Consider the following 17,899-nt stretch of genomic DNA (forward strand, 5'->3'; position numbering starts at 1 on the left):
CATTTTGAATATGTTACATGCTTAATCCATTCACCCTTGTTTACTCTGTAATCTGTGCTATTGTGCCTGCTTAAAATAGCCGCAACGCATGACTTATCTTTTACGAGTTCTGTGCTCTTTTTAGAAAACAACAACAATAACAGGCGATTCTGGTTCGGTTGTCTCTCCAAGCGCTTGTTGCCAGGGTGATTTATTTCGCTGAGATCACTGGGTCAGGGGAGGAAGATATGAAAGTATATGATGCAAACAGAGTCCCAATCCCAGCGGGGGCCTTGTTTCAGGAGGGGGGAGGAAAGGGAGGAAAAGCCACTTTGCTCTTGCAAGATCAAACCCATGCATTTTGCGTTGTCAAAAAAAAAAAATAGCACTAGAAATATTGTAAAACATGGGAACGAATGTCCATTTCAGTAAGAGTCCGAGGAAAAATAATCTTAAAAGGGAATGAGGAATGAATGAAAACAAATACGACGGAGCCGAAAAAAAGTAAGTGCTGCCTCCGTGCTCCTGATGGTATCGCACGTGTCATCGGCCGCGTCCATCTGACGGCCGAAGCTGCCAGGCTGGTGGAGCTGTCAGACCGAAGCCAAGCCTGAGCCCTTTCTGCACTCGCAGGCAGGCAGTGGGGAGGCGCCGTCGAGCGCTCATCTGTATTCCTCACACACCGGCCCCAATCAAGTCGTTTTTAACATCTGCTGCTTGTAGACACAATCTCCTTCCCGCATTCCTGGTTTCCCCATTTATAATCATATTTTTATTTTATTACGCCCGTGTTTGCACAAAAAAAAAGCCCAGAGCATCCATCTCTCTGGAGTAATGAAATGGTACCGAAATAGAGACAGAGAAAATAGATCAAGATAAGCAAGTGAAACCGTAAATCTGGTGGGTTTGTCTGCGCTGTCTCGCTGGCTAATACATTTCTGTAAACATTTATCTACAAGGCTGTGTGTGTGTGTTTGTGTCTGTGTCTGTGTGTCTGTTTTTGTGTTTGCCATTTGCAGAAAGGCATATTAGAATATTGACGAAAGCATAGGATCAGACAGAAACGACACTTCAATAACATTGAAACACTTAAATAGTGTGTTTGAGTCTCTGTGCAAAGTTTGTTTTAATTAATTTCCTGTGCTCGGCAAAGGCTTTACTGTGGATTTACTGGGCCGGAAGTGAAGCAGGAACCTCTGCATTTTAACTCAGATCAGATATATTTGGCAGTTAACTGATGTAATCCTCCCAGCAGTGACATTTCATGGTTCTTATTGAAATATATAGAAACCAGGAGCAGTGTGATGCCACAGCAGTCAGGCAAAGAGTGTCATGGTGATTGAGTCAGGCTGGTAGCCCTGTCTTTGTCACAGAAACAGTAAACCCACACAGTATACTAGCCAAACATCCTGCTCAAGCCTCTTTATACAATACAGCTGGTGCTGTAGTGGCAGAGAGCAGAGCTCCTAACCCAAAGGTGGCCGGTTCCATGCCCGTGTGGGCCATCGCTGCTGTACGCTGTAACAAGGTACCTGACCCAGATTTGCTCAGTAACTATCCAGCTGTGTGGATTGATAATATGTAAAAATTGAGATGTGATACATGAAGATATGTGAATGGCTCTGGATATGCCTACTATGCAAAAGGAATGTGGATCCTGGATTGGGTCTGAAAGGCCATCTCCAGTCATTTTCGCCATTGTACATTATTTATTTGCTTATCAGAAGCCAAGATCGGGGCCAGCTGATATGGCTTTTATTTAGCGTATGATCCGTTTACACAGAAGGAGACTTGGTGAAGCAATTCAAGCGCCTCACTCAAGGATATGACAGAAATATTTCTACCTGTATTTTCAACCGTTATCCTCCAGGTGACAAAGCCCCACCCCCTTTAAAATTGGAAGTTTAAACATTAGCGTTTCAGTGCCCCCGTGTTTGATCTCCTCCCCCCCACTCCCATTTAATGATGGGTGCATTCTGACATCTTCATCAACGACAGTTAGCATTGATGCAGCCTGACAAATGGACTGGAGAAGAATGTGTGAGGCAAGCCGGTTGAAGGCATTTAACTTTGTTTCTATTGATTCCGATGCTGGAATGTGCGGCTGGGGTTCGGTGAGGCTGACAGGCCTGTTCCCTGTGTGGACAGGGCCGGTTTCCCCTGATGAAAGTTGTGATCGCATGGCTAAAGTGGATGGGCTAGGCTTGTCGACCGCCTGAGTTCATTTCAGATGTGTCATATTGGAGAGCATAAACAAATATACAGACGATGCATAGATTTCTCAGAATGCTCAATTTCTTTTTTTTTTTTTTTTACAGAAGACAACAATTGAAAAGACAAAAGCAACAGACAGTGAAAACAATGACATAGCAAAATCCAACAGCACCAGCATGTCACTAACCTTCCCCTCCCCCCAAACCCTAGGCTACTCTCACTTAAGACTAAAGTACACTGTACCACTGTATATTAGTCTACCACTTCCTCAGGGTAATGAATGAGTGGCTGCCAAACTCTATTACACTCTGCCTTCAGAACAAATCTAATTCTCACCAGGTGCAAAATGCTGGCTACTTCATTACTGAATTTCTGTTTTTTTTTCACCAAAATATCAGTTGCACTTTCTTTGCAGTAATGAGGCTATAGGAGATGAAGTCCTGTTGAACTAGCTGTAGTCTTCGAATCTTCAAATCATCTGATAGCCTTAAAATGATTATGAATGGTTGTGGCTCCATTTCTACATTCAATACTGTGGACAGCACCTTAAAAATCCCTGAGCAGTATTCCAGTCATTTAGGGCAAAGAGCATAAATGGAACTGGGTAGCTTCCATTTAGAGACATTTGTCATACAACAGTGAGACATCAGGAAACATCTTATGCATCTTCCACATTTATTGAAAGCATTCATGTCTTACATATTGTACTCAGATACTATGCAGGTAGACTCATCCATGTGGAGACAATGTAAATTTTTACAAATGCTGTTGCGGTCTCTCTGAACATTATGATTTTCATTAACATAGCTGAATGGAAAGCTCGGCTTATATAGGAGACTTGGCATGGTGTCATGAACCTAATTAGTTAATAAATTAAATATTTCAGAACCAGGTGTGTTAATTAAAATTTTAATTTCTGGAAGCCTGTACATTGAACTTCTGTGATAAGGAATGTGCCCCCCCCCCCCCCCCCCCAGAAATGGTCCAGTTGTTTTCTGCATGGTTTACCTCCCTAGAGCCTGAACATATCTGACACATCTGACCAGTGTCAAAGCAGCCCTGAGGCAGAAAGCATGTTTACAAACTGTGTGTGTGTGTGTGTGTGTGTGTGTGTGTGTGTGTGTGTGTGTGTGTGTGGGTGGGTGTGTGTGTGTGTGTGTGTGTGTGTATGTGTGTGTGATATGTGTCTATCATCACATTTTCCAGAGTTAAATCTGTATTCTGTATTCTGAAGCAGGTCTTGACATCTCTCATTATCATCTGTTCCTTTCAGGGCTAAATGGATCAGAGGCAGTTTACCCCAGGGCTGGGAAGTGGCCAGGGGAACAGGGGACAGTGGGGGAAAGTGAGACAAGCTCATAATAGGCAGTGCCAGCAGACAGAAAAAGAGGACAAAATGTTTTCATTGAATTTACCGAGGGCTGACATTCTCGGACACACGGAGAAGGGAAAGAGAGGCAGAAAAAAAAAATCAGCCCTCGGATCAATACTCCATTTCTCTCTCCCTCATTCGCCCAGCTTGTCACTCTCACGCTGCCTCCCTCTTTATTCTGTGCTTTTCTCTCCCCCTCTATTTCCTCCCTCTCTGTCACTCGTTACTTCGATTCCCCGTTACGGTAATTCCCCTCCCCTCCTCTCCTCCCCTCCCTCTTCACCCTCTTTGTTCGGCTGCCTTCACTTCATCTCGCCTGCCCTATCATTTGTTACCCACCCTCCCTCTCCCCTCCAGGCTGACATGACGGTAGATGGAGGCATAGATAATGACTGCCCCCATTGCCATCACACATTTCATGAGCTGGCTCTCACTCCAGTAAGCAGACCCATCAAAGTTGCATTTTTTTTCTTTCGCAATACAGGAACTTGGAAAATGCTATTGTTGCAAAAGTGCATGATATACTTTGCTGTCAGATCTGATATCAAATCTGATATCAAACACATAAATGGCGTGTGCCGTCGTTCCTAGCACTCAGACTAGGTGAAACCATTTGCAGGACGAAGGGAAAAAAATCATGATTCATATGTGACACCATGAGTTAATACGGGATCAGTATTTAGCTTGTTCCTTGTCTGGCTATTGTAACTATTGAAATGTTGTCATGCGTTGTACTCTGCCTCGCTTTCATCGCTGTGGATAAAAGCGTCTGCTAAATGAATAAATGTAAATGTAAATGTAAATGTTATGCCGTGGTGTTGAAATGATAATCATGGAGGAATGTGTTTAAAAAGGATAATGATTGCCTTTTTGCTATCTGGTGTTAATGAATATAAAGGATGAAAAAAAAACAATATTAAAGTAAATATGATCTTTCAGTGAAGGGGTCTGTGAAATGAGAACACATCAGCCAGAGCCAATCGAAAGAGCAGGTTAAAAAAAACACAGGAAAGAGTCAGGAGACTGATGAGACAAGCAGCTAAAGCCTGAGGTGTGAAATTTGTTTTCTACTCAAATTCATAAGCTATAGGAAGCAGGTGGCATTGGTAAACAGCTGTAAGCCCTGTAATACGCTTATTGATTGGCATTAGCTCAGTTGAAGCTGTAGGAAAATCACCCTGTGAAAGACCTCACTGCCACAGCTGAAAGCCTTCTTACCACAGTCTAAGTGAATGGTATTTCTCACCATTTATGTAAATGTTTACCTATATGCATGAAAGTATGTGAACCCCTTGTGCAAGTATAGATTTTTTAGTTTTTACCATGAAATGTTTTTAAGAACCAGTCTTTTATATCTGACATAACAGGTTTATATTTATCAATTCTAAATGTTGGTTTAGAGGAAATTGTGTGTGTGGTAGAAAAAAAAATTAAAAGGAATTAGTGCAGGTGCAAAAATAAGTGAACCCCAAGTTGCATTGGTTAAATGAAGTAGGTAAGTAGAATCAGGAGAGTAAATAATTGAGTACCAAATTAACCAGTCAAAGGCGAGATCTTCAAGGAAAGAGTTTGGGTGGGACTGATGAACAGAGATAAGAAACCTGGTCAGTTTGGTGTTATCCATACAGGTGAATGCAAACATATCACACCAAAAAGAGAGGAGAGCTCACAGGACAACAGGAAGAGGGTAATGAGAGCACAGCAGTCTGGGCAAGGATACAAAAAGTCATATATAAAAAATGCAATAAATACTGCATAGACATTGGGATATAAGGAGACAACTGCGGGTACGCTGAGGTCTGTCTGGGACAGCACCTTCATAGCGGGCCTTTCTACCACGAAAACAAGCTTATCCCAACAGTCAAGCATGGTGGTGGAAATGTCAAGATCTGGGGCTGCTTTTCCTCCTCTGGACCTGGAAGACTCCACATCATTAAGAAAACCATGAATTCTAAGGTATACCAGGAGATTCTTGAACAGAACCTCATGCCATCAGTCAAGGAGCTAAAGCTGGGCAGAAAATGGATCTTCCAACAAGACAATGACCCAAAGCATTTAAGCAAATCTACCAAAGAATGGTTCAGGGGAAAGAGGATTTGTGTTTTCGATTGGCCAAGTCAAAGGCTTGACCTAAATCCAGTTGAGATACTGTGGCAGGACCTGAGTTTGGCAGTTCATGCCAGACACCCCACAAACCTCACTCAATTGCTGAGTTCTGTAAGGAGGTGTGGGCAAAAGTGTCTCAAAGCAGATGTCAGAGACTGATTAGTGGCTTTAGGAGACGTTTACTCAAAGTTATTGCTGTAGGGTTTGCAAACTTTCAACCAGCACTGCACACACACACAGACACACACATACAGACACACACACACACACACACACACACACACACACACACACACACACACACACACACACATGTTTAAGAGAGAGACAGTCATGAGGAATGATTGAAATAAAGATATTGACTTGATTGTGTGAAGAATATATTTTTAATTAAGTGAGATACCATATAATCAGCATGACTGTCAGTGCTTTCAGAGGCAGATAGCGCCTCTAGGTGATCTGGCAGTCATCCCCCTCAATTATCCTTCCCACTGAGAACTCAGACTTTATTGTAGTTTGTGACCAAAATAGTGCCTTGCATCCCCTTGTGTCTCTGGCTGGTGTCTTGCTGTGAGGAAGAGTACACAGTCAGCTTTCAGCACGCAGCAGGAGGGTGACAGAGCGGCCCCTTGCAGCTGGTCCCAACCAGAATACCTGGATAAGCATGAAATGTCCTGCTAAAAAGCATGAAGTGTATCTCCTAAAAAAGAGGACAGAGCTTTAGAAGAGGTGTACCATGTGAGAAAAACTCACATGGTATTTTAAATTAGTGTACTAATTTTTTGTGTTCTTTTACTTTTTGACAACCCAAGCCATACTGCAAGGTGGGCTGTGTGTCAGTAGTGTGTAACTGTGTGTCACAATATGGTGTGTGGCACTGCACCGCATTGTAAAGACCTGCTCTCAGTGTAAACTCTCTAGAGGTAGGTGGTGTGAGCTGTTTCAGTGCAGCTCCGAATGAAATACATTTGTTTTTTGTTACGTGTTTGTTTTTAAATGTTTGCTCTATGATCGACAGAGGATTTTTCTAGTTAGTTTTACTCAAGTGCATTTGCTTGTTACTTGTTTACATTACATTATGTTCATTTAGCAGACGCTCTTATACAGAATAACTTCCAGCACAAGACAAGTACATGTATGCATTAAAGTTGAATGAGCAACAGTGTCAGACCAGGCTAACAACACCCCTAGACCAGTGAGTGTGAGCACTGTTCAAGCCTTACCATAAGTTAACTTGTCCTAACCTGACTAGACAGCCTAGAAACTAAGGAAAGCCAAGTACTACTACGCACTGCCATACATCACAGTCACTAAATCACAGAATCCATAACACATTGTGGCACTTTCTGTAAAATAAACAGCAAGTAATACAAGTAGCAGGTGTTAGGAGGTTGGGATTGAGGTGGAACCAAGATGCAGTCTGAAGAAGTGGGCCTTCAGTCTGAGTCGGAAGATGGCCACTGATTCCCCTGGCCTGACCCCCGTGGGGGTACACTGAAAAGGATTTTCAAATTGATTGTGACATATTTGGAGGTATACTTTTTGTTTGACTGCAATATTTGTGGCATCATGTGATTCATAAATTTTTCCCATCTACTTACAATACTCCACTCCACATAAATACTCCACTTACAAGAACCAAGCAAGTATTGCAGTCAACACAGCAGAAAAAGAGAATGAACAGTATGAACACAGTAAAGTATTTTCAAAAAAGAAAAATGGTGCTTTCCACCAATGGAAAATGGTGACTTCTTAAGACAGGGAGAACAAGAAAAGAACAGTGAAGAACAAAGGAGACAAAAAATTAATTTAATCCAGTAAGACGGAGGCAGCCTTGCACAAGTTTGTGATCAAATCGTGACCATACAGTGGCACTGTAGTCAACACAATGCAAAAACAGTTAAAATAATCATGCACTCAACTGAGTGACTATTATTTTATCTTTAGAATTTACTTAACTACTCTGACCCTGCAATTTGCATGAATACACAAATTAAGGTGTCATCATGAAGTGAGTCAACAAGTGAGTCATATTTGTATTTTATTTACTAAATGATTGTATCACATAAACCTAATATACATTCAAATACATTGTTTTCCAATGCTTAACTTCACTAATGACATTTTTCAATTATTTAAGGGATAAACATTTTTTAAAGGCGGATGTTCATATTATTCATTCATTCATAATTTGGATTGTAGGAATCAACCATTTTATTAGAGTGATGCTTACAAGTGGAGTGTATTGAATTGAAACCAGTCAAAATGACCAGATAGATAGGCGAAACAAGATGTTCACAGTTGTATGCTGTCAACTTCTATGTAAATGCAACTCTCTCAAATCCTTGCTGGAATAATCTCCAGCCAGCTCGTAGAACATAATAATCTATATTTTATCATTTTATTCATTGTAGGCAACTAACAGTTATCAAAGAAGCAGGAGAATGCACATTTTTGAAAATGTTTTTGTAATATATTCTTAGTCTGTATTCTGGTTGTCCTTTATGAATGCCTCTCTTGTGCAGTAGGCTGTGCTTGGCCTTGCAGCTCTATCCCTTGAGTTGCCGCCTGAAAGCTACTGCATCTTCCTGTATTGACTTTCAAAATCAGTCCTTATGAGATTTGCGTGGAAGGTCCTTTTCTTTGGTCCCTCGTCTTCCTGTTACGGAAGAAATAAAAAAGAAAAGTAAAGAGATAAATAAAATTGAAATAGGTCAGCCCCTTTAGATCGATAGCAATTCTGTGACACAGTTGTCAGTGTATCTGTGTGAAGTGGCTCCTGTAATGACTTGCTCTTTCTTCTCTTGCTTCCCCCCTGTCTCTCTTGCTCTTTGCCCTGCTCAGAGAGCCTGTATCGCATGGGGCATACGCGCTGTGCCCCCCAGAGCAGCACTGATGAGCTGGAGGAGATAGAGGTAAGACCGTCTTATAAAACAGTAAACTCTCTGTGAAAGTCACATGAAAAAAGAACACGTCCTCTAAAGAAGAAAAATGTTCACGAGCCTTCACTATGGAACTGGCGCTGCAGCACTGTTATTCATAAAATCTCTGTGTTGAAAGCTACGAGTGAGAAATATTCTAACAACAATGGCCAGTTTCATCTCCACTACGGAGATAAGGCTGAAAGGGATTCAGAAATGCCTCTTAGGATGTAAACGTACTCTAACAGGATATCATTACAAGCCCCATTTAGGGATGGGGAGGCAACCTTGCTTTATTTGGCAGCTTACTTGTGTCAGAGGCTTTCAAAATGTAGGTAGAAATTTCCACTCTTGTTTCTAAAAGCGTGCTGTTCCATCACATTTCACGCTTACTGTTGGTGTATTGAATGCTGGGACTGATGGTATGAAGAAGCACAATAATTTCACATTTTTTCACATTTTACATTTGTCCTTGAACCAGACTACCCCCGTATATTATTTTACTTTCCTCCACAAACTTAGCCAAGAACAAACTGTGCCCGAGTTCAATTAAATTTAGCTTTTGTAGCTATTCATATCCATTGTGGTGGCAGTAGCTGTCAACTGATGAATTGCCTCAGTTTTTATGATAACTTTAATAGAAGCAATTTAAGTTACGTATCTTCAACACAGACAAAATTAAGAGATAAATATTCACTTTATATTATGTTTTGAAAATACTGATAGCATTGTAGCCTCAATCTTAAATATGCATTCAGCATCTTAGCTAGTCACAACTGTGTAATAGATTATTGCATATGTATTTAAATTTTGCTGAGATGAACTCAATCATTCATAACTCTATCTTGTAGATTTTAGTGTTATAGTTGTATTACTGTATGGGTAGGTATTATCTGTCGATATGATTGTCGGTAACATGGTTCAGACGTTAGCTATAAAAGCTATTAGGTGATTGTACAAACAAGAAGTGGAGGACAAAAAATGCCACAGCTGAAAAGTTGAACTATAACCGAAAAGGAAACTGACAGTTGTGTGTGTCTTTACTGATTTTACATTTAGTTGCTTACGAGACCCTCTTATCCAGAGAAACTTATATAGATTACATTTCTCATATTATCCATTTTTATACTGAGGGCATGGTGGATAAGTACCTAAGGGTACAAGATTGGTGCCACAGTGGGGAACTGAACTGGAACCTTTAGGTTATAAGCCCTGCTCTTTGCCACTTCACCACACTGCTGCCACACTGACAGGGGTGAGCAGTGCACTGGTGGATAGCATGCTAACACCCACTCTTTGGAATGGGACGGCCCTCAGTTGGAATGAATTTCTGGCTGTGTTAATAAATGTCACCTGATTAGCACCCACATGCAGCTGGTGCATTATGAAGTCTAAGGGTTTTCTGCATAAATCTGTTTAATGTTAACTCAACAGTTATTCAGGGGCGCTTATGAATTACAATGCTGTGGTCAAATTCCTTATTTTGGTGGTTGCTAGCAGAGAATGGATTTTAAGGTTTACATCCATTTTGAGCTTGTATTGAAAAAGAAAGGCATGTGACATTCCTGAACATGCATACTTCCATTGCTTTCCACCAACGAATATAGTTTGATATATGAATGAAGACAGAGAGATTGACAGAAAAGATGAAAAAGGTGAGAATCCATTCTTAGGTGATAGAAATTCATGTAGGTAGACATGTGACTTAAAATTCCAAGCAAAGGCAACACAGTGTACAACATCTCAGAGATGAATATGGGCCCTGTGTGTGGCCCCTGAGGGCTTCTAGAGTGGCCCCCATTGGAGACCTCACATATGGTACAATTCCAGCATTTTAAAACTCTGTGTGGTGCGTCATCCCTGGCTTCTCCAATTCTCTGGCTCTCTACAGCCCAGCTCTAATTATATCTGTCATAAACAGGACTCCTGCCCAGTCTCATCAGTAACTTTGGATTAGTTCATTGTCCTTGCAGACGTTAAAGAGATTCTGTCTTGGATGAGATTTGCAGCTCTCTTGCGGCTTATGGCCTGTGATAGCCTGTTTTTCATTGAAACTCTCAGCTCTCTGAACTTAATCTTATGTTCCCAGGTGTTCTTAGAGTTCTTACTCCCAACCTCTTATTGTTTAATGACTCATCTTAAGACCCAAAAGTCTTTATGAATGAATGGGTTTATGTCTGATTCTTACACTGAGCCCTAGGTTTGGCCATATTCCACAGTTAAATGCTGCTTTTTTAACACATCTGCCACCCTCTCTCCTTGGCTCATACACACCTGCCACACAGAATCTTCACTCAGTTTACGATTGTTTGACTGTTCCCTCTCTCTCCGTGTGGTCCCTTCTTCTCTCCCCTCAGAGGAAGTGTAAAACCCACGTGCTTATCCTGGTGGTCCATGGCGGGAACATCCTGGAGACTGCGGGGGGAGACCCAGGGGCCAAGGCGGGCGACACGGCAACGCTGGCCTCCGTGCTGGAGAGGGTGGCTCAGGCGCACTTCCAGGCGGCCGCCGAGCACGTGGTCATCAAGCTGGTCCCCTGTCCCGCCGTGTGCGCCGAGGCCTTCTCTTTGGTGTCTCAGTGAGTGAAACTGCCAAAACCTGGGGGAAACATCCCATCCTGTTAGCGTGTAGGCTAATGGTAGCAAAACAGTTGCTGTTTTTTTGTTTCAGGGTACACTGTACAGTACTTTAATAGTAATTTTCAGATATTATACACATACCATTTGATGTGCTGTCCACGGATGAATTCTTATATGATTCTAGCCCTGTGAGATCAGGCCAGATGGATTGAATGAAGCAGCCTGTTCAGCTGAAGCACATAGGAATGGGCTTCAAAGAAGAATCCAGCAAATGATCTATGATGCTCTTATGTGGTGTGAGCTGTGTGAGATGTTTCGCATTTCAAAGGAGCTCAATGAACCTGGTTAGAATACTAATTTAGATTTGACAGTTACTAACTTTAAAGAGTCATTTGTGGAAGAAAAATGTAGTTGACTGTGTGTTCACATTGATGAATGCAAAAATAATGTTTGTTTAATACAGACCTCAGACAAATCGGTGACACAGCGTTACTAGTAAGAATGCTCTGCAAGGATCTGACAAAAACCCACACATTGCATTGTGTGATGGCAATATCAAAAATGACGGAAAATAGGTATAAAAACTAATGAATTGAGAAGCGATACAAATGAACTGCTTTCACATAAAAGATTATCAGTGCTCAAGAGAGGGAAGAGCCAAAAGACAATTTATTTTTTAATAAATGTTTTACATATGAATGCAAAATCAAGCAAGGGGAGAGCTTGCTAGGCTGAGAGCTTTCTGGTAGTCACAAGGTGGATTTCAGGGTAGTACTGCTTGTTTGAAAGCAATTGTTATTTTCATTTGTGCAGTAAAATGAGTCAGAATACATCTGTAAAGTTGTTACTTTACATGGACAGGAACACCTTTCTTCAATTTATTACAGGTGAGAATGCTCATAGCTAGATAGTGGGCTCCTCTGTGGTGGAAAGAGCAAGCTACAAGTGTCTGCTGTCAGAAACAGTAATTACACAGTCACTGGACTGGTTAAGACTCATTTGATTAACAGTGAGACTTCCTGAATCATTAGTGTCTTCCAGTGGACGTTGAAACTGGAATGTGAATATTGAAATTATGCCTTTTAGCTGCCTACCTTTAGCTAACATCATGTGTTTTGTGTAGAATTTGTGTTCATGACTAATGTTAATGTTCAGACAGAATCAAGTAAAATAGTCTGCCTGTTTGGTCTTACTCTTTTCCTCTCTGTATATTTGACTTACTTTTACTTTTACTTACTTTTGCTCCAGTCTCCCTGATCTTTAAAATGTATGTCTATGAAAAAATCTATGCAATGATAACAATAGATGACAAACTTTTTAAACCATTTTACCTCCTGTGTCTTCCTAGCTGAGAGACAGAGAGACAGATATAAAGATGGATAGATTGCACTAAAATCATGGCACAGTTCTGTATTCCAAAATGATCTCCCATGATGGTGGGATGATTTTGATATCAGCCCCACACAGACAAAAAGCAAGACCATGTGTTAGCCATGTGGGATATCAAGATAAATGAGGCCTGGAATAGCACTCATGCTCTCTGTGTAATCCTACCTGATTCACTCATATTTTTTCCATTGTCATCTCTTTTTAAAGTATCATGCCATTGCTGTCCCCAATATAAGCATGTTCATGCAGAAAAATGTATTTCAGAATGTATTCATGTATTGAGAACACTGAGGGAAGGCAAATCAAATACAGATATAAAATATAGACACCCTGTTCCCCTGAGGAGAGTATTTTTGTGCGCAAGCGAGTATCAACAAGCATGGAAATGTTTGTTGTTTTTGTAGCTAAATAAAGTGCGGTTTGGTTGATTGTCATAAATCTCACTGATGTTCGTAGAGACCATGTCCCCGCTGCATTATACGAGCTGAGCACACACAGTGAAGTTATATTGCGTCCATGAAACAGCTACAGTTATTGCAGTCAGGCAAGCTTGATGTTCAGTTGGCATTCACAAGTAGTTGAATAGAAACAGGAGGGGGACCAGTTTTTACCTTGATTGAACAGCATGAATGAATACAAGGGTACCTAATCAAGGGCTGGAGATACTTCCAGCAGTCTTGGCCTCAGTAGGAATTACAGTCCAGTCACTTCAATTTGATTTCTGCAACTCAATGTAATTTGTGGGTTAATACTCAAAGGCAAGTACAAATAGAACACAATGAAACATTTATGTCTGGTCCTATCCACCTTGTGCTAACTGAGTCCTTGTCTTCGCTTCAACCTGCAACTAAAACACAATGCAATAAAGTATGAGTATATATATATATATATATATATAAACACTCCATATTTATGTTTATATATAAAGCATGATGTATAACACTTTTCAGATAAACATTTGGCTATGAAGGGACTTGTCCAAAAATGACAAGCAGGCACAAACTAAAACATTTTACATCCTGATTTAAAAGGCATTTGTAGGTCTTGCATGGCTGAGGCAAAAGTTCCTAATATAAGGCGCAGAACAGTAAAAACTCTTCCCCCTCCCATTTTTAAGGCGACTGTGGATCAGTTGCTGAGCGCCGGACTGGAAGCACAGGGATCAATTAGACAGCAGTGAGTAAGATCTTAAACTCAACCCTGATTTTGACAGGAAGCCAGTGCAGAAACAACAGAACAAGAGTGATGTGCTGTGAGCGGCTTGAATGGGTGAGCAAACCTGGCTGCTGCATTACGAACTGTAGTCACTGTAATGCAGAGCCTGGGATGATAAAGGAACCAAAGTATTGCAGTAATCCAGTCTAGGCATTACATTGCACCAACACTGAAGTATTCTTGTCAGAATGGATTTGTCTCACTTCAGCTGTATTAAGCACATAAAAATTACATTACATTGCATTATCATCATTTAGCAGATGCTCTTATCCAGAGCGATGTACAAGGTGTGAGCACTTTAAAATGCATTTAATGGAGTAGCATGAAAAGCTGTACAAACAGGATAATGCTGACCGCATGCTGAATCTGCGGCAGTCTCAAACACAAGGCTAAGATCACATGTGGGCTCCTGGTTCAATGCGTAAGTGCAACGCAATACACCCTACAGTAAGTAAGAATACAAAATAAAGACATCTTCACCACTGTGCAGATATGGGTTTTCAGGCATAGCTGAGAATCCATTTAGATTTTCAACTTTTATTAGCTCCAAAGACCAATTAACTATCAAATGGGATAGAGTTCCTATACATGATGACATACTCAAGCTTGTGAGCCAGTGAACAGCATCTGTGTTTTTTTGTGGATTGAGTTTTGTTGAACTACAGATGTAAAGAACTAAATAGGCTAAATAAGTTAAGGCAGCTTCCCTACATTTAAAAGCTGATTGAACAAAATAAATTGAAGACAACTTAATATTTTATTCACACATTTTTTATTCACAAAATTTACACTCAGACATGAGCTTACCTCACTTGGATGGACAGGGCCAGCAATGAGAGGAACTGCTCTAAAGCAAAAGATATACAAATTATAACTTGGATAACAGCAGTCTCAGAGTGGAATGTCTGGACTACATAGACAAGCCTGCCTGACAGCTGTGGATAAGATTAAATTAGAAAAAAACAACCCCTCAGCATTATCTGGAAAAGAGCATATACCCTTGAAAAGACATGGGTATGTTATTTAGCAGGTTGTTGACATTTACCATCCTTTGAAGGAGGCATATGGAATATTAAATTCATAACCTTTATGGATATTTCTCTGTTGAGTTTCACCTTTTCTACTGTGATAGGCCCTGGAGGCTCCACCACAGTGGACTGAGATCAGAAAGAATATGGTAGTAATCTGTCAGGGCTGGGCAAGGCCTCAGACGCGGACCACGGGAGCTTCAGGTTCCAAGCAGGTTTATTGATTGTCAGGCTAGTCGCAAATCAGAAACAGGCAGGGTTGAAAACCGGAAGGCAGTCCGTGGACAGGGTCGGGGACCGGGCAGGCAGCCAATCGTGGCAAGGTGGCAGGCAGGAACAAGGTCAGTACACAGGCGAGGTCGAGAAACAGGAAGGCAAACAGGCAGAATCAACGGTGGGGACAAAACAGGTGAGAATACACTGCAATGAACTAGCAACAGGACAGAGACGCGCAGGGAAGATACAGGGCAGGGCAGATGAAGGGATGGGAAGCAGGTGTGCAGGCAGGCAGGTGAAGGCAATCAGGCAATCAGGCAATCAGGCGGGCGGAGACAAGGCGGGGAGTGGGGCAGGGCTAGAAACAAGGAAAAGCAAAAGCACATGGACCGGGGAAAACAAAAACACAGCTAGGGGGCTGGAGTACTGACAGTAATCTATAAGACACAACTACCAAGATGAAATCACAGTAGTGTAAAGAAAAAGATTTATGAAATCGTCTTTAATTTTACCTAAAATCTGACTACTATATTTTGCATTTTAAATGTTTTAATCAACAGTGACATTTTAAAATTCAAAATAAACTGTGATTGCCTGTAAGAGGTGCCCTCAGCCTATTGGAGAGCCTGTCTTTAAAAAAGTCTTTTTTTTTTCTAAAAGTGAATTGAGCCGTCTCATTGTCAGAGGCTTGTTAGTTTTTCTCAGGATTTCATGCTGCTTTTAGATCAATGACTGGTGGGACCCTGTTAGAAATATGCTCCTGCATATGACATGGGCTCAGTAATGAAGACCTGAGGGACAGTGAATGGGGACTTGAAGGGACCGGAGCTGCAGTGCTTCAAACAGTGAGGAAGGGAAGGAGTCTGTGCAGGCAGTCACATTGCGAGACCTCCATCGCCAAAGAGGGACTCTTAAGCAGCTCATTTTTTTTTCATGCTACACTAAAAGCTGCCATTCTCTGGGGGAAATGTGTCAAGCATATGCATGTTTTCAAGTCAGCACACTATTTTTCAACCACTTTCCTTGTCTTCCCTTGTTTCCTTGTCAAACGGTTGTATAAATCATGCTTTAAAGTATGTGGCCCTTTGAGGTGGGTTTGAAGCAGTGGGTCCTGGATTGTGATTGACATGTAAGAGGGATGGAGGCTGGGGATGAGAGCACAAGCAGATCAGAGAGCCGCCGCTGCCTCCATTGGCTGGCATACGCTCGGCTCGCCACACGGCTTTGAATGAAATATGAATAGAGCAGCATCTCGCCGGAGAGCAGGACAGCTGAGCTCCAGCCACGTTCCTCAGTCTCTCTGCCTCCGATGCCCAAACACTCACGCGAAAGGCCCACGCTGAAACGCAGGCTCAAACAGGGTCTAACGGGCTGTGCGCTAATAAATTCACAGGGCGGTGAGCATGTGTGCCCTGTAGGTCTGAATGCCTCTATCAGCGGCAAACAGCAAAAACAATGATTAATAAGAGATGATGCGGGAGGTCGGTGCTGTGCGGCTAATTTAACCTCCTGCTGTTGTTTTTTCCCCCATTTTCTATCCAACCGCTTCTGACTGCCAGTTGAACACCGAGCTCACCCAACTGCAACAACCTCTGTGTCTGAGCAAGAATGCAGGGCAAAGCACATGCAATCCTCTGATACACAAGCAAGCCAATGCAACTGCTTTTCACACTACAAGTTCCATAGTACATTAGGAGGCAGGCGTCAATCAGAGGATGGGCGCAATCCCCAGGACTGCATCTGAGTAACTCGCAGGTCAACAGGGGCTGACCTGTCATAGTGCATCCAAATAGCAATTTGTTCCATAACTGTGGGATTCCAGTCAGTGTCAACAGATGACACAGCTGTGTTGGACCCCTGGTTGTAGGACTTAGCCACTCATGAGCCTGGCTGTTGTTGGGTTGTTGGGACAGTTTAGTTAAGGGGTAAGACCCTGTGTTCCACAAAGTCTCCAAAGCCAAAGTTTCCACTCAAGAAAATCTGTGGTTGTTACTGGCTTCTGAAGTTTACACCACTGTATGAATTCTCATCTTCTCACCTTAACAGGGCTCTCAAGTTCACAATCAGGTCACTCTGGCATTGAAATCTGTTAGAACTGCAGTATTTGTTCCTGGCTGTTCCGGGTGTAATAGAGCACATTGACCTAGTGGTCTAAACAGGGTAAAAGTGTTGAAAATGATTTCTATTACTGCTGTTTTTATTGTTCCAGAGACCTATGGAGATTATCTGGCAAAATAAAGTCAAGCAGGAACACCTTTTGTTTTTATAAATGACAACAAAGTAGTAGTACAGCAAAAAAAAAACATACATAAATATGTATATAAACAGCAAAATCATTTCATCTCTTTCAGTTGCCTTGTTTTGATGGTGTTTTGTGCTGCACTTCACACCGACAAAAGTAAATATGAGCGGAGGGAAGGGGGTGATTGACCTCTGACACTGCTGGAAGCGATTCGGGGCCTAGCTGCTGAAATTCAATATAAATGCAAAAGACCGCTCTGGCCCAGTCAAATGATCCCCACGTATGTGAATGCTTTACAAGCGTAAGAAGCTCTCTCTCGAGGTCAAAGCCTGGGCTTTGATGTGTTCTTCTCTTTTTTAAAAAAAAAAACAAAACTGGAGGGCATCTCAGCATCTCAGAAAGACCGGAGTTGATCCTGGTTGACACTCGCAGCTCATTAAGAACCTGCTTTCCTAATGAGAGCGAGATTAGAGTCACGAGCGCTACAGTTGGCTTCTGGAAAAAGTACAGTAATGAGGAGCCTACATAGGGGCATTCAAAGAGCATGGAGGGGAAGAGAATGAAAGAGGATGTGGAAAGGGTTCCACCGCCCTCTGCACAGCGCAACCAATTAACAAGCGGCAACAAAAAGCTTTCAA

At 41.8% G+C, this 17,899-nt stretch overlaps 1 protein-coding gene across 1 annotated transcript in view; it reads left to right on the plus strand.

Moving 5' to 3' along the window:
* Positions 1 to 17,899, plus strand: part of LOC118783537 (membrane-associated phosphatidylinositol transfer protein 3-like) — a 94,872-nt gene that overhangs the window by 41,776 nt on the left and 35,197 nt on the right. Inside the window, exons 4-5 of the mRNA XM_036537458.1 lie at positions 8,516 to 8,586; positions 10,950 to 11,170. Of these exons, the coding sequence (XP_036393351.1) occupies positions 8,516 to 8,586; positions 10,950 to 11,170 (292 nt within the window). The remainder of the gene's footprint in view (positions 1 to 8,515; positions 8,587 to 10,949; positions 11,171 to 17,899) is intronic.

This window comes from Megalops cyprinoides, chromosome 9, assembly GCF_013368585.1.
Source record: "Megalops cyprinoides isolate fMegCyp1 chromosome 9, fMegCyp1.pri, whole genome shotgun sequence".
Taxonomy (NCBI): domain Eukaryota; kingdom Metazoa; phylum Chordata; class Actinopteri; order Elopiformes; family Megalopidae; genus Megalops; species Megalops cyprinoides.